At 37.5% G+C, this 25,912-nt stretch overlaps 2 protein-coding genes across 3 annotated transcripts; both read left to right on the top strand.

Annotated features, from left to right (window-relative positions):
• Positions 1–6,135: 6,135 nt before the first annotated feature.
• si:dkey-5i3.5 (uncharacterized protein LOC565091 homolog) lies at positions 6,136–12,856 on the top strand. Of its 2 annotated transcripts, XM_037767934.1 has the most exons (5): positions 6,136–6,306; positions 6,551–6,813; positions 9,742–9,988; positions 10,151–10,508; positions 12,144–12,856. In XM_037767934.1, the coding sequence occupies exons 2-5, from the start codon at positions 6,553–6,555 to the stop codon at positions 12,193–12,195; spliced, it is 918 nt and encodes a 305-aa protein (XP_037623862.1). In that variant the 5' UTR covers positions 6,136–6,306; positions 6,551–6,552; the 3' UTR covers positions 12,196–12,856. The 2 variants fall into 2 exon arrangements, with proteins under 2 accessions (XP_037623862.1, XP_037623863.1); XM_037767935.1 differs by lacking the exon at positions 12,144–12,856 and having other exon boundaries at positions 10,151–10,584.
• A 1,095-nt stretch (positions 12,857–13,951) lies between these two features.
• On the top strand, positions 13,952–25,902 carry rbm28 (RNA binding motif protein 28). Its single transcript, XM_037767781.1, has 20 exons — positions 13,952–14,333; positions 15,583–15,729; positions 16,340–16,488; positions 16,628–16,703; positions 16,817–16,909; positions 17,047–17,118; positions 17,569–17,671; positions 17,762–18,006; positions 18,102–18,171; positions 18,320–18,429; positions 18,521–18,594; positions 18,735–18,870; positions 20,053–20,117; positions 20,266–20,424; positions 20,642–20,791; positions 20,949–21,023; positions 21,136–21,259; positions 23,311–23,449; positions 23,745–23,859; positions 25,425–25,902. The coding sequence occupies exons 1-20, from the start codon at positions 14,216–14,218 to the stop codon at positions 25,563–25,565; spliced, it is 2,361 nt and encodes a 786-aa protein (XP_037623709.1). The 5' UTR covers positions 13,952–14,215; the 3' UTR covers positions 25,566–25,902.
• Positions 25,903–25,912: the final 10 nt, after the last annotated feature.

Raw genomic sequence — 25,912 nt, forward strand, 5'->3', positions numbered from 1 at the left:
ATTGTGGCAAGAATCTTTTTACGTGAATGATGTCTGTCTCTGATTGTGCCACGTTATACTCGCTTTCTTTATTTTCCTGTTCATGTGTGCTGTTTTAACCCGATGGGGGGAAAACCAGCAGCCTCGTGGCCTAATTCAATTCCCCAGGATGGTTCTAAAATAGACACTGATCCACATACCTTTGGATGCATTTAGAGTCAGAGAGTTTAAAGCTCTGTGTGGCTGAGGTACAGATCTGAAAAGTTCTGTTTTTTACTTCTCCACTGACTGACCACTGCTGAATTAGCAGGACACATGATTTTTCAAGCCAGGATTATTGTTTGTTAAGGGCATCCTGCCAAATGCACATTGATTCTTCTTCCATCCGCTGCAAAAAATAGATAAATACGGATCAAACTACATCCCCAAACAAATCTGCCAAACATATATTTAGCCACGAAACACAAAGACATAAACGCTGATTCTGCATGCCAAGAATGATGTTGGCTGTGACAGTAAACACCACAGCCAATAATGAAGAGAGCAGTTTACCAACTGGCTCCTAAGTTTAATGCCTCTGCTTAGAACAGTGGGATTCACATAAACACAGATTGAAATTTAGACAGTCAGTGAAGATAGGAGCTTCCCGATTGAGGGCTGCGATTAACCGGCTGTCTGATGAGGACACAGGAAAGCACCAACTCAGCCGTGACTAAAGGGACTGGAAAGGAACAATGAAAGGCCAAACACATGAGCTCAGTGAGGGACATGGCCAAATTATTGCCGCCTCACACTTGCTTTCCTAACTCATTGGGCAACTGGTTTCTGTTTAGACAAGTCATCCTCCAACAAGACAAAGTCAGCAGGGATTGGGGGTCCAGCTGGGAATGAGGACAGTCAGAACAAGACACAGAAACAAAGCTGCACAAGCAAAGAAGAGGATGAAAACAAGCCATGGTGCTGCTTGGATAAGATAAAGTTATATTGAGTCCCACTAAGCATATCCATGTGAGTATAGAAAAGACCTCTACATGACTTGACGTTTTAGCTTTTATCGCCTTCTCCTTTGTTAGCCTGATGTTTTAGGTTTGGCTGATTTGATGATTTAATGACAAAGATACACTTCCTTTGTAAATATTATTCCAAATATACACATTTTCTTTGCACATATCTTCTTTTTAAGGCGAGACACCCCAGGCAAAAAACATCCTTTTTTCATGCGCTGGTCAATTTTGAGATTTTGGGCTATAATGCCTCATTTGCATATTTAAACATATAATTTCAGTTATATAAATATTAGATGTATATCAATATCTATGGACATTTTAGGACCACTAAAGTCTTGAGAGGACATTTCAGGACGTGAAAACAAGTATTAAAAAGTGGACCTACCTATTATTGTTTTTTGGGGTGGGGGTTTATTTATTTTTTTATTCTATTGTTCTATTGTTATTATTATTATTATTATTATTATTATTATTATTATTATTATTATTATTATTATTATTATTATTATTTATTTTCTTAATTTTATTTCAATTTTGAATGTAGAAGTTCTTTTCTCTAATGTACTTAATGAGTTCGTCTATAAGCTCAACTACTTAAAAAATTGGTTTATAAACTATTGTAATTACGAACTGTAAATTGCATATATGAAAACATCATCATCATTATCAATAAATAATATTTTTTTATACTCCTGTGTGAATTAAATACTTGAGAAATGAAAAATACAGAGTATTTTTCTCATTTTAAGAACATTGATTGCAAATTGAACAGTTTTAAGTGAAATTTTAGAGAAAAAAATAAATAATTAAAGGCCTATAGTCTATATTGCAATAGAAACGATATGTTTTGACGATATAATGTATATTGTCATAACGCCCAGCCCTAATTTGCATGTTATTTTAGTAATATAGAATACAGTACAAAAGAGACGTGTATCATCCATGCATATAGAGGTTTGACTTTTGCCTTACGATAGAGTGAAAAAACCAAGCCATACCATTAAAAGTCCACTGGTGTGTACACAAGATAAAGAGATAAATGTTCACCTCAGACATGTATGAGTCAAGCAAGGTCATGGTATATGGAGCAAGAGCGTGATATATGGAACAACAGCATGATATATGGAATACCTCTTGAACTAAAACATTGACATTGCAGACCTTAATTCTCAGTACAGATGTTTTTTTTTTACATTTTTGCTCAGATCTGATCTTTCTGTCATAACTGTTCATACTGTTTAGAGATCACCCATATGCACACATTTACAGCAACAAATACGACATATGCCTACAGTGGGGCAAAGGTTCATTACAGTGATTCTTTGTTGTTGTTGTTGTAGAGGTTGTAAGACAGTCTGGTCTAAAAAGAGAACCTATTGTGCTCATTTTCAGGTTTTCATAAACTATTGTAATTACGAACTGTAAATTGCATATATGAAAACAACCTCGAAAAAAGGGAAAAATAAAGTATTAAAAACCAAAAAGTGGACCTATAATAGACCTTTTTCACAACAGACATTTAGACTTGTTATCGTAAAAGCACAGGTGTATTTAATAACATTAATGATGGCTGCGTTCCACCTACTACTCAGCCACTCACTCATGAGCCATCATTACTGTTATCACTTTCACCTGTGCTTTACCTATACTCACAGAAATGTCACAATGTCTGCCATGAGAAAAGGTCTATAAACTCACCATAAACTCAGACACACTATATGACTCCCTGAATGTTGTCACCAGGGAATGAAATTAGCACCTGCCACCTGCCAAATACAGGGTAAATGTTGGCTGTGGCAGTTAAGAATTTCAGGTGACCTGCCACTCGGATGTCACAATATCAGATTTTCACAACACAATTATTGTGGCCAATATAATTTATGATAATGGTATTATTCAGATATCTATAGAAAATTAAAAAAAAGTCAAAATTCAGTCAAATTCTTCTTTAACTTTGTTTATTGTGCATTTTGTCTATTTTTTTTAGCAAATTAATTACAGTACACCCAAGTGTAGGGAGGTAGAGAGAGTTTGTAATCATAACTGTATATATCAAATGATTTAAGAGGCATTGAATTATTTATACAATATTATCATAGTTATTGTCAATACCTATATCACATCACCGTATCTACCACCATGGCAGATAGGACTTCCTTATATTAAGAAATATTATTTTTAAAAGGCAATTCCTGAGTTAAAAATAGTCAGGGATTAAATTAAGGTTACATAATATATTCCATATTTCTAGTGTCTGGTACCACTGACTCAGTGTTTACAAGTCTAAAGCGTTCTACATAGATTTCAGGAGTGGCAGACAAATAAATTCAGTTCAGTGACCTGCCACAGTGGCAGGTGAGGAAAAAGGTTATTTTCAGACCCTGGTTGTCACCATGACTTTTTACCGTTCAGGAAGGCAAGACAAGTTGTTATTGTGGCCACTCTTAGTTTGGTCTTTAGCTAGTAGTATTTTTTATTTTTTATTTTTTATTTATTTATTTGCACATAATATAAAACTGCACAAAGTCCAGTCAATGAAAAAAACAAACAAGAAATGTATCAGGAGGGGTCAAGAAGCCACAGGCTTATACAAAGGACCTCCCCCCCAACTCCGGAAGAAGAAAAAACAATAACAAAAAAGGAAGAAAGAACTAAACTAACATAATTTTAAAAATACAACAAAAGTTAAACAACAACAAGAAACTTTTATCCTTATTTTATTCTAATGTTTTTATCTATTCTTTTGTTATTATACTGTTTGCTTGCACCAACAAAACCAAAGCAAATTCCTAGTGTATACCTCTTACACCTGGCAATAAACACCATTCTGATTCTGATTCTGATTCTGATTCTGATTGATTCTGATTCTGATTCTGATTCTGATTCTGATTGATTCTGATTCTGATTCTGATTCTGATTGATTCTGATTCTGATTCTGATTCTGATTCTGATTCTGATTCTGAAATACACAACATGTGCCGAAAAACCTAACCAAACAGTGGAAAACAATCCAATAGAAACAATGAAATACATACAAAAAACATTACAGAGGAAAAGAAAATATATCTAAAAATATGAAAAGATAATTACACATCATGAATTAAATGTGATGATAATTTCCTTTTGGATAGATATAAAAGAACAACATGTGCTTGATGAATGCTGTATGAGTGAATGGAGATAGATAGAGACACATCCTACTGGTTGGACCGGTCTGACGAGCACTTCATGTCCGATGGTGTGCAGCAGTCAGCCGGTGTTACGGTTTATCAGGCGACCCTGTTAACTGGCGACTTTCAGCCGGATGAGTCTGTGGTTGTCGTAGTTACGGCAGCTGTTGAAAGCAGGAAGAGAATACGTAGCTGTCCTCGTGAATGCCTCTTTGTTTAGTATTTCATTACAATGTTTAAACATACCGGATTCGTCTTTGGAGCTTTGGAGTCTTGTATTATTATTATATTCTGCTCGCGTTTGAAACGTTCCTTGTTATGATGAATATGCTGAAATCAGGAAGAGCAGCGTCGCTCTTCCTGTAAGCTAATACAAGTTTCTAAATACACATATTCGTCTTTGGAGCTTGTTGTAGTAAACATGTGTCACGTAGAAGAACTCTTCATCCCTTTAAGAAAACAAAAATTAATAAAAATGTCAGGTTTTACGGGATTTGAACTCATACCAAAAGTCACAGCTTGTGAGACAGACGGAGGTTTCCTCCAATGCGCCACCAGCACTGGGGTGGTCACAGGTGAATGTCATTGGGGTGGTCACAGGTGAATGTCATATTCATCTCAAATATCATCCGCTAAGTAGTCGCTCTGAGACGCAGAAGGCAGCCAGATTAACTTGTGACCACACTGTCCGTGTACTTCACACCATCTGATTTACAACACAAGTAAGTGTATGTTTATGTTTATGTTGTTGTATTCACGTGGAAATATTGAAGTTTGAAGATCTCGCATCAGCTGCACCATAAAGAAAATGTTTTCAAACCAAAAAGGCACTGGATTGAGAATTGACCCAGACAACAACACAGAAGTCAAACACTCAAGTTGTTTTTATTTAGGAGAGGCAAACAAATTTCACTTGTAGCCAATCAATCTGCACAACATATGACCCTCTCAAGGGGAAAACATACTATTTATACAAAGGGAGAAGAGGCAGAGAATATTGCAGGGAGTACATGATGTTATGTTCACAATATATGCATCCATTTTTGACATATGGATTGTCCATGTTATATTTTCATTATATTGTTACTCTGTACACACACAACATCTATTGCACGTCTGTACATCCTGGTAGGGTGATCCCCCCCCCCCCCCCTATTGCTATTCCTGAGGTTTCTTACATTTGTTTCCCTGTTCAAAGGGTTTTTTTCCTCATTCAATGACAGGGTTGCACTGTAAAGGACAGAGGGTGTCGGATCCTGTACAGATTGTAAAGCCCCCAGAGCCAAATTTGTAATTCTGGGCTATACAAATTGAATTGATTTGATCTCTGCTGAACCTTCTTAGTGACACTACTGATATTCTGCTCTGACTTGAGGGTGATGATTGAGCCCAGGAAGCAGATGTTTATGTATGTTTTCTATAACTGATGATCTTAACTTTTAAATTTAATAGCTACTAACATAAATATATAATTTATCTTAGAAAGAACCTGTGTTAAATGGCTGCTTTGTGAATATAAGATTAAATAGTAGCAGGATGTACAGACATGTGTATGTTTTGCAGATTGATTGGCTACAAGTGAAATTTGTTTGCCTCTCCTAAATAAAAATAACTTGAGTGTTTGACTTCTGTGTTGTTCTGAGTTCTTCTACGTGACACATGTTTACTACAACAAGCTCCAAAGACGAATATGTGTATTTAGAAACTTGTATTAGCTTACAGGAAGAGCGACGCTGCTCTTCCTGATTTCAGCATATTCATCATAACAAGCAACGTTTCAAACGCGAGCAGAATATAATAATAATATAAGACTCCAAAGCTCCAAAGACGAATCCGGTATGTTTAAACATTGTAATGAAATACTAAACAAAGAGGCATTCACGAGGACAGCTGCGTATTCTCTTCCTGCTTTCAACAGCTGCCGTAACTACGACAACCACAGACTCATTCGGCTGAAAGTCGCCAGGTAACATCGGAACACACTCCTCCTGTGAAGGAGGAAGAGGAGGGAGCTGCTGGGAAAACACTGACTTTATAGACAGAGAGCTTTGGGATGCAGCCAGAGAGTATGTGCTTAGCTGACTAACCTAGAGGCTACACCGCCGGCAATGCTGAGCATCGGAACATCTTGTACTAAACTATACTAGCAGGTAAGAAAGTTAAAGCTAGCTAACTCAGCCAGAAGGACACATACAGTGAGGTGCTAACGCTGTGAGTTAGCATAGGGGGTTTATCTCAGTAAAACAATGTTTACGATGGTTATTCTAACATGTTTTATGAGCAAAACGGTGTGTAATGTTAGTAGCTTTCTCATTGTCATTTTTACATCCATTATTATTGTTTATTTTATTCATATCCCTTTGTTTTTCTCTTGTTTTCTCTTGTTTTCTCCAGACATGACTGCAGCTGCTGCTATGTTGAGCAGGTCGGTCCTGAGCAGAGGAATCACTGCACACCGCCTCAGTAAAAACGTCACTTTCTACATGAATGAAGTCTCAGGATGTCCTAATAACAACAGAGAGTCTGGAGAGCATAATAATAATAATAAACCTCTCATGCTGATGCTGCCCTGGTTGGGCTCTCGACCTCAAGCTGTGGCCAAATACTGTGACATCTACTTCCGCACCGGCTTCGATGTGCTGGTGGTGGAGAGTGAGGTAAGGACCACATATATAATATATAATAACATAATTATAGATTAATTACTGTTAGTTATATGTTTAAATTAAGCTAACTTCATGATGACTGACTCAACTGCATTGTTATGATTTATGATGACGGTGGTGCAGTGGTTAGCACTGTCGCCTCACAGCTAGAGGGTCGCAGGTTCAAATCCGACTTGGGGCCCTTCTGTGTGGAGTTTGCATGTTCTCCCCGTGTTAGCGTGGGTTTTCTCCGGGTACTCCGGTTTCCTCCCACAGTCCAAAGACATGCAGGTTAGGTTAATTGTTGACTCTAAATTGCCCGTAGGTGTGAATGGTTGTCTGTCTCTATGTGTCAGCCCTGTGATGGACTGGCGACCTGGCCAGGGTGTACCCCGCCTTCGCCCAATGTCGGCTGGGATCGGCTCCAGCCGCCCCGCGACCCCTAGGATGATGAAATGTAAACATGTTTTTTTTTTTTTTGGAGGCTGGGAAATAGTTTTATTCTCATTTTTTTTTACATCAAATAAATAAAATCAAAAGGTGCACAAAACAGCTAATTAAAGTGTTTCAGACATTCTTGGCATAATTTATTTTATTTTTATACTGAAAAATATATTTGCAGAATTGTAATGAAAAATCCAAACATGTATATGAATCTACTGTATCGAACTTTTGAAATAAAGTATTATAATATATATATATATATATATATATATATATATATATATATATATTGAAGGAACTGGCCTTCTACCTCCGAGAGGTCAAGGCCCAGTTACGTGCTGGTTAATCTTGTGTGACAAAGAGATTTTCCAAACAGACGGGTTAAAGCATAATAATACAATTTATTCCGAACAATCAATGTTGCATAAGTAAAAATAAAAGAGTTTACAGATATCTGGATCCAACCTACGTGTCCCTGACAACATACAGTGCATGGGTCATTTCGCGAAGTCTGAACCCCGAGCTATCCCTGATCCAGCGTATTCAAGCTTTACACAAATCAATATTCATGAACTTATGGCACGTGATGTTTTTGCTGCATGTCTTCTTTTTTGTTTCTTCTTCTGACTCCATCCTCCCGTGACCTTGTGAAAAGAACAGAACATGCAGTCCCGTGTGCCTCCCCCCTGTCCTCACCCTTGAGTAGTTCAAAGCCTCTCCAAATGCTGCCGGAGATTATTACAATGTGACTATATAGAAATCTACAGTCACCGAATCACCTCCTCAGGGAACAAAACAGTGCAACCACAACTGAACAGCCCCAAGTCCTTCATTCCTTCACCCTGAGTTATGCCCTTAGAAGCTAATAATTGAGAGACAGTTATTGAGCAATCATGAAACAATACAACAGTTTTCAGCTTCCCTTATAAGCAGGTTATTTCAGGTCATTGTAAGCACTTTTGTACATAATAAATCCAACAATATATATATATATATATATATATATATTCATTCTTAGATTTAGAAAACCTCTGATCTGAAAGTACACATCTTTTGCATTAGGACTGGGCGATATGGCCAAAATCTTCCACGTTTTCTGGTAATTCAATAAATAAATAATATTTTTTAATACTCCTGTGTGAATTAAATATTTGACAAATGATAAGTACAGAGTATTTTCTCATTTTAAGAACATTGATTGCAAAATGAACAGTTTAAAGTGAAATTTTAGAGAAAAAATAAATAATCAAAAGCCTATAGTCTATATTGCGATAGAAACAATATGTTTTGACGATATATATATTTTCATAATACCCAGCCCTAATTTGCATGTTATTTTAGTAATATAGAATACAGTACAAAAGAGACGTGTATCATCCATGCATATAGAGGTTTGACTTTTGCCTTATACGATAGAGTGAAAAAACCAAGCCATACTATTAAAAGTCCACTGGTGTATACACAAGATAAAGAGATAAATGTTCACCTCAGACATGTATGAGTCAAGCAAGGTCATGGTATATGGAGCAAGAGCGTGATATATGGAACAACAGCATGATATATGGAATACCTCTTGAACTAAAACATTGACATTGCAGACCTTAATTCTCAGTACAGATGTTTTTTTTTTTTACATTTTTGCTCAGATCTGATCTTTCTGTCATAACTGTTCATACTGTTTAGAGATCACCCATATGCACACATTTACAGCAACAAATACGACATATGCCTACAGTGGGGCAAAGGTTCATTACAGTGATTCTTTGTTGTTGTTGTAGAGGTTGTAAGACAGTCTGGTCTTTAAAGAGAAGCTATTATGCTCATTTTCAGATGCATACTTGTATTTTGTATACCCCTCATGGATGTAAACAATGCAGCTTTCAAACTTTTAAGAAAAATTGGCAAATGTTTTATGGGGAAGGGAGTGCATTCAACACGTTTGGTAGACCTCAAGGACACACACAATGTGTTTTAGTTAGAGACACCGAAGGAACTTTTGTTAGTTAACAAACTCCACAGGGCTCTGTACCAGAAAGGGGTTTAAATGAAAGGTTTGTTAACCCTGAGTTGAGGGAAACTGTGGGTTTTTAGCTCCAGAAACAGAGATTACTTTAACTTGGGGCCAGTAGCTGTAGTAATATACGCTGTGAACCTCTCATGCTCGCTATACTAGCAGGTTTTCTTCATCAAACCCTGAGTTTCTCTCATCCTTTGACCGAGCCTAGAGTAGCTGTCAGACACGCCGTTTAATTTCCTCATTCATACAGTCAATATCAAAGGTTTATTAATTCGCAGAAAGTTACATTGGGAAAAGAACGACTATCTTTAACATCATCGTTTTTATGATCCATCAGTCACCAATTATTATTGTCTTTAACCTCTGTAGTCTCTATATAAATACTCAGTAAAAGGATGGGCCCTTATCTCAAACTGCTTAAAGCCAACTGATGTTTCACCAGCTTTCTGTTTCTCTCTGATTGTTTTTTTACATGCAAGGTGCAAGAGTTCCTGTGGCCTCGCTGGGGTCTGGATCATGGAAAGAGGTTGCTGGAGTTGCTCCACAGTGAGCGCTTTGTGTCCCGCCCGCTGCTCGTCCACGCTTTCTCTATCGGCGGCTTCACATTTGCTCAGCTGCTGGTACATGTTTCCCAGGACACGCAGAAATATCAGGCGCTCACACAGAGGATCAAAGGGCAAGTCTATGATAGCCTGGTGGTGGGCTCTGTGGAGACGATGGCCGGAGGTCAGTTCAGCACTGACATGATTTAGCACATTCATCAATTTTTCATTAATATCCATTATGCACAATCACACAGGCTGGATCGAAAAATCATATGTTTATAAATTAAATGATACATATGTGAATAGGAGTTAATGCTGCGTGTTTTTTCTCCTCTCTGCCCAGGTCTAGCTAAGACTATATTTCCACGTTGGAAGACGCTGGTAAAGCAAGTAAGCCTGTTATACTTTGACATGTTCAAACGCCAGACGGTGGACCACTTTAACACAACCCTCGATGTGTTTTGGAACTCTCCCGTCACCGCTCCTGCGCTGTTCTTCTTTTGCGAGAACGACGCGTTGAGCGACCCACGAGCCATGGAGGAGATGATTGATCACATGCGGAAGCGCGGGGTCGACATCACGGCAAAGAAGTGGGAGGATTCAACACATGCAGGTCACCTAAAGAGGCACCAACAAGAGTATCTGAGCATCCTGGACGTGTTCCTCCACTCACTCCGCCTCGCCCCGCTGAAGGCCAAGATGTAAGAGGATTTCAATACAACACAATGCCATATTTATATATTCTCATTGAGATTAAAATCTATTTTTTAAGAGTGACCTGGCCAAGAGGGTAGCATGAACATTGTTACAACAATAATAATAACTAGGGCTGTCAAATTAAGGAAAATTTGTTTTAACGCCACTAATTTCTTTAATGCATCAACAGAAAACATGCGATTTTTAGGTTTAAGAGGGCTCAGTTTTAAAACTAGAAGATGGTATCATAAAAAACGAGGAAAACCTAAGGAAACCATTAGTACCAACCATGTCATACTAGCTTGTCGAGAAGGAGGTTAAATAACGCTCCAAACACGCGCTAAATTTTGGCGAGGAAATACTGGCATGGCCATTTTCAAAGGGGTCCCTTGACCTCTGACCTCAAGATATGTGAATGAAAATGGGTTAAGCCCTAATAATAACAACATAAACACAAACCATACACGCAGACAAATACAACTGTCACACATTAGAGGTGAAGGAGCACAATAACCAGTTAATATGCAATATGCAACAGTTGTAATGCATAAAATCAGGTCAATTTTAAAACGATTTCAGGGAAAGATTTTTAGAGTAATCACATTGACCAAAAGGGCTATTTTCTCCATCCTTTAAAATGGATTTAAATTCCCCAATAGTAATCAGCTCTGACAGTTTCAGGTCCTTCTGAAACATTATCCCAGGAAGAAGGAGCAGCATATTTAAAAGCTTTTTTCTTAGTTCTGTTCCAGCTTGACTTTGTTGTTTTCTGTGTTTAATATTTCAAATTTTTTTTAGCTTACAGTGTGTTGCGATTATCAGAAGAGTTGCCGATTAATTTTATGTTGCACATTTCATTACAGGAAAAATCAATGTGCATAACATTAAAATGCATACAGAAACAAATAACATAAGAATGTGTTAAATAACTAAGCCGAACATGAATATTTCCTTGAGTGAAAATTATAAAAAAATTTTCTGACTTGTATGACTCCTCAAATGTGTAGAAAGAAAAAAAAAACTGGAGTTCCTGATTCCTTGAAATTAGTCTGGCTGAGCTCAGACACACACAGTCTCGTCTCAGCAAACTTGAGTCAGCACAGTCATCCATTGACGTCTTGTAGCCAAAAGATAGAATAGCAAACATTCCAATGGTCAAATTCACTTCACTTTACTATACATTTACTGTAAATGTGCCCTGTTTGTTATCTTGAAGTAAGAATGCCGATGCTCCAACGATGAGAAAGAAACAGTTCCAATGTGATGTATTTTTTGCACAGACAATTGCTAAATTTGAAGGTGCTTGATCTAAATATCAACTAAATTGGCTCCATTATGTGGATTGTACAGTAGACAATGTTCATGAAGGATTTTGCATTTGCTGTTTATATGGGTGTGTCTTTCCAGGAAAAACTCTTATTACACTTCCTTATTTTCCCTTCATTTCTCTGTCAAGGGACGTTGACTTTAACCTTTACTGATGGGTGATTGTGCTCTCATCTCAGGAAGTAAACTTACTGAATTGCTGCTTTGAGTAAATTGCATTTTAATGTTGTACAGGTACATATCTCACATTTGGCACTGTGACAGTGAACGCAGGGAAATGAAACCTGCATATTACTTGGGAAACCAGCCAGTTGGGGGGGAGGCAGCATAAAGGAGGAAACAAACTTAGGTGAAAGAAATTCTTGAATTAAAAACAAAACTAGGAGCAAGCAAAGTGATGTGGGCAGACTGGGCTTTTTGTAGATGGTTGATTGGGATCCTCCTGAAACAAAGAATGAAGGACAGGTACACAGAGCACTACATATAGGTCATAACAATAGGGAAGGAGATTTACGGTACCTACTCTTCTATACTCTTAATTTATAATAATTAACTCTAATTAATTTAACTCTAAGTTGTTTTCAGAAGCCATTGTGCATGCACTATTTTCTACTTTCTCTAAGCCAAAACATAATGCCATCACAGCACAGTGTTTCATATTTACACAAACAACACCAGGGACTTGAGGCTTTTGATGGCCTACCACTGCCTAGAAGAATATTTCTTCTTCCACAAGAAATGCCATGTTGGTGTTTGTTGACAGTGCTGAACTAAACTTTTGATAACACCATGATACATCCAGGAGTTCATATGGCCTCTTGAGAGACAGAGATCGCATAATGTGCTTTCACAAACTACCAAAGCAGCAAGTTAGACTTGTTTTAACGTTTTACAAATGAATGATATGTCTGTTGAAGGTTGTTTTGAACATGTGCCTCTAATATTGTAAAGCTTTGTGTGTCATAACTTGAATATTTTATACATTTCTTGTTTGTGCAATAAAATCTCTAAGAATTTTGTGCCAACATTTTCTATTTTTCATTCTATTTTAGTTATTGTATTTAATTTGTCCTACTTTGTACTTGTGTCTACCTTTTTTTGTTGTTTAGAATAAAATAGAAAACACTTTATTGTCTGCTTTTTGTGTTCAAAAGGCAGAAATTTGTCTTTTGTATGCATGTGCAAAAAGTGCTATTATAAGAGTATATAAAAACGACATGTCACATCCAGACAGATCACTTTAAAACACATTCACATTAAAAACACAACACACCAATAGAAGCTACATTAAGAAGGAGCACCAGGTACCAGGACTGAATCAAGATTAAATAAAAAGATATAAAGTGCTGTGTGCTGAGGCAGCAGGCTTCAGAAAGTGGCTTTCTTTACAGATTAAGATACTTATAGCAACAGGGAGAAACGATACGATACGATACAACTTTATTGTCAGTTTGCACTAAAATTCATTTTGTATCCATAGGCAGCTCAGTTTGAGAAAAAGTAAACATACAATGGACATACTGTTACCATAAACAGACAGACAAGTAGGTCACATCAGACAAAAACACAGAACACATCACAATTATTCATACATAACCCATTACAAAATTACCATCTGTCCTCTGGATTTACATGTCTTTAGCAGCACATTAATTATTATTTGGCAACAAGATGGACTGATGGACAAAGGCGTTCTTTAGCCTGATGCAGATTAAATGTAGGGACTCTGAATCGCCTATTGGAGGGCAGAAGTTGATATTCCCCATTTAAAACATGTAAGGGATCAGAAGAGATTTTTTATATATAAAGAATCTGCTTTAACACTGCATTTCCTTTTGGGATTAAAGTACTCTACTACTATCTTCTTTATATCTACATACATGCGTACATACATACATACATACATAGATAATACATAAATCAATGAAAATTACTTGGATTTGCAGTCCTGTCTAGAAAGTAACCCGCAAACTGCGAAATCTGATCTGAAAACTTAACTCGCGGGTTACCTTCTCGACACGACCGGGATTTGCAACATTGTAACATCCGGGACAGTAGGTGGCGGCACTTTGCAAGTAAACGTGATAAGTGCTCGAGACCGAGACGCATGCTCGAGACCATTTCCGTTAAGTTTCCAGGTTGGCATTCCACACGATGTAAACATGCGAGTTACTCTAACATGTGGAAGCTTGCCTAGTGGTGTTCAGGTTTAACAGCTCTCTAGCATGTATTCATCTCGTCTTTTCGTGTAATATCGAATAGTTTGATATAAACATCCAGTTCGGGATTGTTAAAACTAATTAGACAATAGTTTTTAGCGTTATTACCGAGCCAGAGAGGATAACATTAGCGAGCTAACAGCTAGCGGCTAACGTTAGCTAGAGCCATGCCAGCTCGGACCTTATTCATTAAATCTCTTCCAGCTGCAGCTTCTAATGCACGGCTGGAGGAGATCTTCTCTGAGATTGGTCCGGTGAAGCAGTGCTTCGTGGTCAGGGAGAAAGGTAATGTTATTGTCATAATATAACAAACGTAATATATCCTGCAATATATTCTTGATGCAATATACACCTCAAGTGCAACTACCCTTGTTTATATTTTATTTATTACATCTACCCTACCTATTTTACAAGTGCAATTACCTCTGTTTACATTATATCTATTTTTATATTTTTATACTTCTAGTGTAACACTTCTGTTTCTATTTATTTATTACATATACCCTACCTATTTTACAAGTGCAATTACCTCTGTTTACATTACATCTATTTTTATATTTTATACTTCTAGTGTAACATTTCTGTTTATATTTATTTATTACATATACCCTACCTATTTTACAAGTGCAATTACCTCTGTTTACATTATATCTATTTTTATATTTTTATACTTCTAGTGTAGCACTTCTGTTTATATTTATTTATTACATATACCCTACCTATTTTACAAGTGCAATTACCTCTGTTTACATTATATCCATTTTTATATTTTATACTTCTAGTGTAACACTTCTGTTTATATTTATTTATTACATATACCCTACCTATTTTACAAGTGCAATTACCTCTGTTTACATTACATCTATTTTTATATTTTATACTTCTAGTGTAACACTTCTGTTTCTATTTATTTATTACATATACCCTACCTATTTTACAAGTGCAATTACCTCTGTTTACATTATATCTATTTTTATATTTTATACTTCTAGTGTAACACTTCTGTTTATATTTATTTATTACATCTACCCTACCTATTTTACAAGTGCAATTACCTCTGTTTACATTACATCCATTTTTATATTTTTATACTTCTAGTGTAACACTTCTGTTTATATTTATTTATTACATCTACTTTACCTATTTTACAAGTGCAATTACATCTGTTTACATTACATCTATTTTTATATTTTTATACTTCTAGTATAACACTTCTGTTTATATTTATTTATTACATCTACTTTACAAGTTGTATTTGCTTTATATAACAGTGTGTGTGTTTTATCTGTTATGTTTTATCTGCCTCGTTTAGTCTTGTCAAGTATTTGTTTTAAAGAAGTGGCAAACTGTGAATCTCGTTGTATTTAATACAATGACAATAAAGCTTTCTATTCTATTCTACTGTAACTGGAGATAGGCTAACTGTTAACTAGCTCTTATAACTTGTAAATGTAAATACGCGTTACTAAATCGTTTGCAGTACAATCAAAACGTAAATGTAAACATTAATAACCTCTTTTTATTTATAAACCAGGTGCAGAAAAATGTCGTGGGTTTGGCTATGTCACATATTCCATGGAGGAAGATGCAGAGAAAGCCTTGAAAGAAGTGAAACAATACGACGGACAGAAGATCTCTATATCAGTGGCGAAGAAGAAAATAAAAGAGAAAAGGAAAACGGGTGTGTATAAAGGCATGTCCCAAAAAACTGGGAAAGCTTTCTTGCCATGTGTGCTTGATAAGATAAGATAAGATATTCCTTTATTAGTCCCTCAGTGTACAGCAGCAAAGGGGATAGTGCAAAAAACAAGATGCATCAGCTAACACAGTAAAAAAAAAAGAGCTAAACAAAGTGTAACAAAATATGAACCATTTAAATAGAAGTAAGTATACAAATAGGAGGAGTATATACAGTATTGGCAATAAACAGACTATTAACAAAATTGCACAAGTGGAAAATGATATTGCACAGTGAGAATGAATGAAATTCCTCCTGAAAATATCAGGTTATTGTCAGTTTTTTGGTGTGTGAGTGGTCTACTGGGAGCAGTGCTGGTTGTGGAGTCTGAAAGCTGCAGGAAGGAAGGACCTGCGATAGCGCTCCTTCACACACTTTGGGTGGAGCAGCCTGTCGCTGAAGGAGCTCTACAGTGCTGAGATGGTGTCCTGCATGGGGTGGGAGTCATTCTCCATCATGGATGACAGCTTAGCCATTCCCTCCTCTCTCCCACCACCTCCACTGTGTCGAGGGGGCATCCCAGGACATAACCTTGTTCATATCTTTTATTTAGGACCTAAAGAGCCAGCTGCAGCACCTAAAGAGCCAGCTGCAGCACCTAAAGAGCCAGCTGCAGCACCAAAGGAGAATGAGCAGAAATCCAAAGGCTTCAGGAAAAACGACCTGAAAGCCAGACTCATCATAAGGAACCTTAGTTTTAAGGTACGGTATGCTACATGGTTGTGAAATGCAGCAACTGTTGAGCACACTTTGATCCATTCCTCTGAACTTCAACTACATCTTCTGCTGTTAAAATGGTACACTCATTGCTTGACCTGTAACACATAACATTGTGTTGCAGTGCTCAGAAGATGATCTGAAACAAGTTTTATCCAAGTTTGGAACCGTTCTTGAAGCCAAAATCCCCCTCAAACCTGGTAAAAATGGTTTTAATTCTTATTGTATGCACAAATACAGATGTTGAATTCTCGTGTGACCCTTGAGTAGGTGAATTTATTTTTATAATTATATTGTTTTCTACTTTCTATAGATGGGAAGATGCGTGGATTTGCATTTGTCCTTTTTAAAAATGTGTGCGAGGCAGGGAGAGCGCTCAATGCCATGAACCTGAAGGAGATTAAAGGTTAGTGAGTGAGACACTTGCACTGCTGTTGTGTGAGAGAAACACAGTTCATCGTTGACATCTCAATTTGGGAATTTAACTTTTATTTAGTCTGTATCACGTGACTGAGTTTTTAAATGTTATTGTTTCATTCACAGGTCGGCAGGTAGCAATCGACTGGGCTGTGCCTAAGGACAAGTTTATCGCCACACAGGCGTCCTCAAGTGCAGGTAATATTCCACATTTTTAAACAACTAAGAATCGTTTTACTATTCACTACACATTAAAAATGACAAAACACGTTGTGTATCTTAATAGTCATTAGAAGATGTCTACATCAAAGTTTAGATATTAACAATTAGAGTTGTCAAATTTATGGAAGTATCGATACATATCAAATATTTGAAATGGTTTCAGTATGCATTTTCCACAGTATCGATACACAGGTACTAGCTGTGCTTTCTGCTCTTTCTTCTCTCAGACAGCGAGTTGACACATACACCTCTATTTATCTTTAATAAAAAACAAAATTTTATGCCCTCAATGTTGTGTACATTTTTCTCCGTGCTATCAAGAACGGTATTGAATCTCGATATTTTTCAAGGAATCATATCAAAGTTAGAAATTCCAATATTGTGACAACACTGGTAATAATTTACACTGTTTTGTTTACCTAATAGGAAATAAGAATACCGAGGCAACTGCAAAACAGTCGGACACAAAGAGCGACACTGAAGACGAGGAGGAAGAAAAGCCACAAGCAGCACCTGAGAAGAAGAAGAAGTGTGAACCTCAAATACGTCTACATGTGTTAATACACCACCAGGTGTTAAAACTTTACCGGTTAAATCTGTTTAAAAAATTTTTTCACAGAGTCGCTTCCAAACCAGTTGTGCAGCAGGTGGAAGAATCCCAATCAGATGATGAAGATGATGGCGAGGAAGAGGATGATGATGATGATGATGAAGATGAAGAAGTTGAGAAAGAGGATGATGATGTGTCCCAAGAGGAAGACAATGACGGCGACGACGATAAGAGTAGCCTTGATTCAGATGATGATCAAGATGAGGATGAAGAGGAAGATGAGGAGGATGACGATGACGAAGAAGATGAATCAGGTATCAATTCCCTGCTTATGTTGTTTCATATTTTTGCATGTAATGTAAATAAAAATGTTGTTTTGACGCTTGTTGTCTGCTACTTTTATCTCTAGCTAAAAAGAAAAAAAGGAAAAGAGAGCTTCTCCCTTCAGATGTGAAAGAAGGCAGAACAATTTTCATCAGGTTCGCAATTCTTCTCACTTCTTCATCTTAAACCTGCTTGCATTTATCTTACTCTGCTCCGTTTTTTTCATCCTCAAATTTTCCACTCATTCATACCCACTTATCATCTTATCACCATCTTTGTTTATCTTACTTCTGGTTCTTTTAGGAACCTGTCCTTTGACACGGAGGAAGAGGATCTTGAGGAAATCCTCCTACGGTACGGAGAGCTGAACTACATAAAGATTGTTCTCCACGCAGACACGGGACATTCAAAAGGTCAGTCGGCGATGCTCGAATGAAACACTCTTCTCTGTGTCATTTGAGAAAACAGGTTGATTGACTTATTTTGTTTTTTTTGTTTTACCAGGTTGTGCATTTGGTCAGTTTAAGACTAAAGAGGCTGCAGACAAATGCATAGCTGCAGCACAGGAGGAGGCCGAGGTAATCCATTCTTAATAATTAACTGACTATAAATATTCCCTGTGTCTGCCTTTTTTATGATATGGCATCACCTGTTTTCCTGTTTTGTGCAATGAGTTGATATTGCTGCCTCATGGTAACATTTGGGTTATTTGATGCAGAATGGTGGCATCCGTGTAGATGGAAGAAAGCTGTTGATTGTGGCAGCGGTGAGCAAAGAGGACGCTTCCAAGCTGAAAGTGGACAAGGTGAAAGTAGAAACGGGGACAAGGAACCTGTACCTGGCCAGAGAGGGATGTGAGTAAACCCATTTCATTCTACTTTTCTCCTTCTGTTGCCACATTTCCACTCCATGGTACGGCTCTTTATTTTTCGTTTTTCCACTGCAGATAGTACCCCCTCAATGGAGGCGGGATTCTAAGCTGGTCGTCATAGTAACGCTGCGCGAAACCGCCCTGCTCTTCAACGCGACACAGACACACAAAGTCTTGCTGGATCCTTTCATCCGCAACTAAACAGAGGAACGTCTGTTCTTCATCAGTTGACCATGACATGGTTTTGTGGGCTGCCATTTTTAGAAATCTGATTCAAGTGAATAACAAAATTGTGGTTGCTATTTAAAAATGGCTGACTTGTGCAGGATGTCCGGTGTTGCGATTCTAGTGACGATTTTCTCTGACCAGTCCACCTATCCACAACTTTCTGGAAAAGCAGAAAACAATGGTTCCAGTCAAGCCGTGTTGTACAATGCCATGGAAATGTGGCACTAATGACCCTTTCTCCTTACGGAGTGTTACTTGATTCACTGTCGATATTAAAGGTATCACTTTTTGAAGATTTGGCTTACACATGAAAACTGTGAACCAAGAATAACAACTACTTAAGCCTAATTTAAATTTCTGCGGAAAAGCTTACGCAGAGCCGCAGAGATTGTTGCGAAGCTCGTAGAGAGCCGCAGAGATGCGCCATGCACCTCCTGAAATATGTGAATACACACCAGGCACCACGGACAGCCGGGAGGTTGCATGTCCGGAGAAGTATTTCCCATCTGTTACTACTACAATAACAACAACAACAACCTTATTAATTGTAGGCACAGGAGCTCCTCCTCATCACCCAACTCTAACAACATTTTTTTTCCAGCCATAGAATTGTGTTGGGCGAAACCTATATGAAACTATTGAATCACTCCTATGAAATAAATCAAAGACCGCCTGCCAAAGTATTTGAAAACCGCAGGTCCAAAACAAAAAGAAATTACATGCTATGCGCAATCCGCCGCAGTACTATGTATGCCTGCCGTGCGTGAGAGGTGCCCGCAAAGAACGCATCGGCACACAGCCGCAGGACTATAAATCAGGCTTTAGGCCTGCCATATCTGTTATGTGAGGTCCCTATTAAAGAATTGAAATAGGGTTAGTTGTCACATTTCTATGCTGAATTGCTTTTAAATCTGTCCCTTCTGATCTCCACACCCAGTGATCCGTGCTGGAACCAAGGCTGCAGAGGGCGTGCCTGAAGCAGATATGGTCAAAAGAACCAGAGTGAGTTCATTTTTCATTAATAACCATTTAAGACATTTCTACTTGCAGAATGATTTTTCATGCATAATTGTTTATCTTACAGTTATCATCTCTAAAAATGACTTCCATGTTGACGCGTATATATATTTATGTTGTCTATTTCCCTTAGTTTGAAGAAATAAAGAAGACCAAGCTTCGGGGCTTAAATGTGTTTGTGTCAAAGAATCGTCTGTGTGTCCACAACCTGCCTAAGTCAGTGGACAATAAAAAACTCAAAGCACTCTGCCTGGAAGCAGTAAAAGGAAGCAAGGGAGTCCGCATCGTAGAGGTGAGAAACAAGATGGCATACTGGTAGACATTTCATTAAATGTAGTATTATTATAGACATTAGCATTTATTTGCAGCTTTGTAAAAACATTCCTGGAAATAGTTTTGTGCGAGTAGTATTTATGAATGTCTGAATTAAAAACATTGTGTCTGTGTGCCCAGTAGGGGGTGCTGTTGTCATTCTTATTCATGTTGTACCTCTTGTTTGTCCTTTTTAGTGTCGGGTGATGTATGACAAGAAGCCAGAGAAGGGTCAGGTGATGGGACAATCGTTGGGTTATGGCTTCGTCCAGTTCCAGGATCATGAGCACGCTCTCGGCACACTTCGTTACCTCAACAACAACCCCGACATCTTTGGCTCACACAAGGTACGTTTTTGCAACAGATTACTTAAGTGCTTGAATTCTTATCAGTGTGTTTTAAAGGAGCTTTGTTTTTGTTTTGTTGCCACTGTATTTGTTTACCTTTTAGACTTGACATTGTGGTGATTATTTTGTTTGGTTATGTTTTTGTGTCGTCCTGCAGAGACCAATCGTTGAGTTCTCCCTGGAGGATTCAAGAAAACTCCAAATAAAAGAATTGCGACAACAAAAAAACAAGGTGCGTTTGTATCAATTTGCATGATAGTTATGCGTCAGAACCCTCGTTCAAATAGAAAATATATATATTTTTTTCATAAATGGAAAGTAACCCTCTGTGGATATCTTTGCAGGAATTCATCCAAAATCGTCCTTTTAAAGGAGGAGCAAAACCTCAGACAGCCGGAGATGGAAAGGGACCCAGGAAAGGTGGAAATAAAGCTCAGTCCTCATCAGAGCAGACAGGAAATGAGAGAGGTATGAAAATATTAATTCTGTATTTACCTTCTTTTCACTTTATGTTCATAATGTTCTCTCAACTTCCATCGCCCCCGACCTCCACCCCATATGGAGTTTCATGCTGTCTATACTACAGTGCCTCACTTCTGCTTTTGCTCCCAACATAATTACTACAGTCGCTAGAGGTCGCTGTCGATTTCTTTTATTCTTTCTTTCGTCAATCGACCATGTGAATAGCGGACAAAGCCCACTAGTGGGTGCAGCAGGGGCCTACTGACCCACATCTATGAGCCTTATAACCACTGATAATGCACACTTAATGACATGATAACAGTCTAATCAGCCGGCTGAAATAGGTTGCTGTTCTCCTGTCACTGCACAGATACAGTACAGCACATTAGTGCTGTGGAAAAAACACATTACTATGGCTGTCAAAGTTAACACAAATTCATTTTAACGTGTCTTTAACACATTAACGCAACTTGCGATTTTTAAGTTGTAGCAAGGCAAGGCAAGGCAGCTTTATTTGTATAACACATTTCAACAACAGGGCAATTCAAAGTGCTTTACATAAACATTCAAGAACATTGCGACAAAGTGCAAAAGAACATTAAGAAATAATTAAAACAGTTATAAAAACATTAAAACATTAAAACATTAAAAATTGGAAGATAAAAACAAGCTAAAAATAAAAGCTGGGATAGAAACTAAAATAGCATAATACACAAAAGAGTAAAAGCTCTAGTGCAGTATCACATCATTATCTGGTTTAATAAAAGGCAGCCGCAAACAGGAAAGTTTTAAGCTTTGTTTTAAAAGTGAGAGTTGAAGCGGTCCTGCAGTTTTCTGGAAGCTTGTTCCAGATATTTGGTGCATGAAAACTGAATGCTGCTTCTGCATGTTTAGTTGTGACTCTGGGGACACTAAGCAGACCTGATCCAGATGACCTGAGAGGTCTGGATGGTTCATAACATAGCAGAAGATCAGAAATATATTTTGGCCCTAAACCATTTAGTGCTTTGTAAACCAGCAGCAGTATTTTGAAATCAATTCTCTGAGAGACAGGCAGCCAGTGTAGAGACTTCAGAACTGGACTGATGTGATCCACTTTCTTGGTCTTAGTGAGGACTCTAGCAGCAGCAGGTTCTGAATCAGCTGCAGCTGTCTGATCGATTTTTTTAGGAAGACCAGTAAAGACGCCGTTACAGTAGTCAAGTCGGCTGAAGATAAATGCATGGACTAGTTTTTCCAAATCCTGCTGAGACATCAGTCCTCTAATTCTTCTTATATATTATTATTTCCATCATTTTTGTCTAGGCCAGTTTCATTAGTTTGTTTTTTTAAATGATTCTGTTGAACCACAATTCAAAAACAATATCTGATTTTCATTAGTTAATTTTCAGTGAATTTTTATTTATTATTACTTTTGTCAGTTTCAAGTTATTTCAGTGACCTTTGTGGGTTTTTCTTTCTTTAACGGAAGGGTACCAACAATTTTGCCTACGTGTGTATGTAAATTTAGTAGCGGGCTCAGTTTTAAAGCTAGAGAAAATAAATAAGATACTGGTATCTTCTAAAACTAGAAAACCTAAATAATCCTTTGGTACCAACTAGGGATGTGCATTCCAAGCAAAAATACTATTAGAAAACTGCCGCATACCCTCCAACCCCCCCGTTTTATGCTAAACGCAGTACCTGTGAGGGTTTCTGGACAATATTTTCATTATTTTGTGTCGTTAATTGATTTACAATAATAAATTTATACATCCATTTGCATAAAACAGCATATTTGCCCACTCCAATGTTGATAAAAGTATTAAATACTTGACAAATCTCCCTTTAAGGTACATTTTGAACAGATAAAAAATGTGCGATTAATTTGCGATAAATCACAATTAACTGTGGACAATCATGCGATCAATTAAATATTGTAATCGATTGACAGTCTTACATATTACATTTGACACACTGAATTAAACTCAACTAAACTTGCCTTTTTTTTTTTGCTGTTAACATTTCCTATTTAATTTGTTTGATTTTCCCTCTGTCCACTTTTCTGTGTTTATCAGTTCCTCCTCAAAGCCAGAAGCAAGGCGGACGCTATTTCGGCTTCCAGACCAACCCTGAGGTCGAGCACGTAGATTTGGCGAACGGAAAGAAACGAAGGAAGGTTCTACCCTTCGCTTCCAAACGGGGGCCTAAGATCAGGTACAGATCTTATTAGCATTACTAGTTTACAATGCACTGTGTCACTCTGTGCTTAAGCAACAATTCATACCACTTTCATTTTGATGATATGTTTGAAACAAAACTTTAATAATAAACGTTGAGCAATCAGAAAAGGAGGTGCAAAATAATCTATTTTGAGCTGTCAGGCTACAAACAGACCTTCTAAAAAAAGTCTTTAACAGTCATGTAAAAAGGGGTAAACATATGACAAAACTGTGACTCAACAATGATCATCAGGTTTAAGTTACAGACTGTAAATTGTTGTTCTTTGCAGAATGCGTGACAAGGGAAAGCAACAGGCTCCACCACCCAAGAAAGCAAAGCCTGGATCCAACAGGAAGGACCGTCAAAGACAACAGATGGAAAAGCCCACACAGCCCAGAAACCAGGTACACTGTTGTATACATTTATCTGGAGTCTTAGGTCATATTCACAAAACATCTGAGAGTAGCTGCAGAGGCACTGATTTATCAGAAACTACTGGAAACAGTGGCCTTGTCAGTTCTTATGTTAAAACTCCTAAGGCATGGATGTTTGTGTAACCTCAAGACACATTCTAGCACCAAAAAGACTCAGAAATCTGTGCAACTCTTACATGAAAAGTGCCAAAATCAAAATCAAAACAATCCTAAAACCATGAAGGGTCAAAGTAACAATATTTACATGGCATGCACAAAAATATGTATCACTTTATCACAAAGATAGACTGGCTTAAGAACCACCAGGGGTCGCTGAATACCTAAAACCGCCAACGGGTAAAATTTACCCGCTATTAGAATGCATTGATTTTCAGGGTACAGGGTTGATTTATTCATCATACTACAACACAGGGTTGTATAATGAAATGCCATATTTGTAGTCCCTTTATGCTACTCACACCAACAGTCACAATCAACCCAGGACACATCGCTCAGTCCTGAAACCTCCCAGCATCAGACTCAGACTCAGTATCAGACAGTGACTTCTTCACTCAATGCATTGAGCAAATCTAATGCCTGATGTAGGTTTACATTCATAAATCTTTCTCTTGTCCATAGTGAAGGTTAGTCTATAACTTTTGCCGCAGCTTTGTAACTGTATATAAAATTAATTCACCTGTGTATAGTGTTTTTTTTTTGTTTGTTTTTTTTACAATTTTGAAATTGATGCCAGAATCGATAGATTTTTTTCATTTGAGTCTATACAGAGGTACAAGGAAGTTACCGCTTTTATTGAGTAACGCATCACCATATCCGTTCTGTATCCGTCAACCAAAACAAGCTGCAGTCGGCTGCAGTGAGAAAACAGCGGAGGGTCCACGTAGATACAACCTGCACCTTCATATTTTAAATCCAAAGTGTTAAACACTACACATCCAGTAAAGTATGGAAACACTTTGGGGCTCACACATTCCAGGAAAAGCAGTGCTAGACATCACGGCTAAAGCTGCATGCTAACTCTGTCATGGACAGGAAACATTATTATGTCCCTTATAAATTATAAAAGAAAACACCACTAATTTGTGAGGGAAATGTCTTTATTCTTTGATTTTTGGGTCGCAGGAAATGTCTGGAAATGTAATAAATAACGCCTGACAAAGACTGATATATTTGACTTCAGGACTTCGTATAGAAGCTGAAAATCAATTTTACTGTATTAATTTAGATATTTTCCAGAGTAAAAGTCCCTAGAAGTGTGTGATTCAACTTTTCCCATAGTCTAGTGTTAAAAAAGTTAACAAAAAAATGCATAAATTGTAATATCAAATCGCAATACTTGTAGAAATCCCAATAATTAAAAATCGCAATACATATCGAATCGGCACCTAAGTATTGTGATAGTATCGAATCGGGAGATAGGTGTGTCGTCCCAGCCGTAATATATATATATATATACCATTTAACTCGACCTACTTTATCAGAGTTGTCCTGTTAACACCTCCTAACTGTCTTTATTTTGTTTTGTTTTTTTCCAGAAGGTTAAAATGCCAAAGAAGCAATTCAAGAGAAGGGATGGAGACCGTTTTGACAGCCTGGTGGAGCAGTACAAGAAGAAGCTGATGGGGAACAGTAACAAGAACACCAACGTCAAAAGAAACAAGTGGTTTGATAGTTAATGCTGCGTGTGTGAGCGTGTTTGTGTGTGTGAGAGTGAGAGAGAAAATGTGTTTGAAACAGTGTTTCAGTCTACCACAACAGAGGTCCTCTACGATTGACACCCTGATGTTTTAAAATAAGTTCAATGTTCCTCATAAAGTAGTTTAGTGTTATTGTACAGTATGTGACACCCATGTGTGAAACTGTACCGTCACTTAACTTCATTCATCCTGTTCCTGTATTTCTGTTATCCATGCTCACCTTGTTTGTTTTTACTACTAAAACAAACTGTAAAAAGAGTTTTTTTCATGTACTTGTATTTTTATGAAAATATATTAAAAAAAACATGAATTTGAATGTTCTATTT

This window comes from Sebastes umbrosus, chromosome 4, assembly GCF_015220745.1.
Source record: "Sebastes umbrosus isolate fSebUmb1 chromosome 4, fSebUmb1.pri, whole genome shotgun sequence".
NCBI classification, from domain to species: domain Eukaryota; kingdom Metazoa; phylum Chordata; class Actinopteri; order Perciformes; family Sebastidae; genus Sebastes; species Sebastes umbrosus.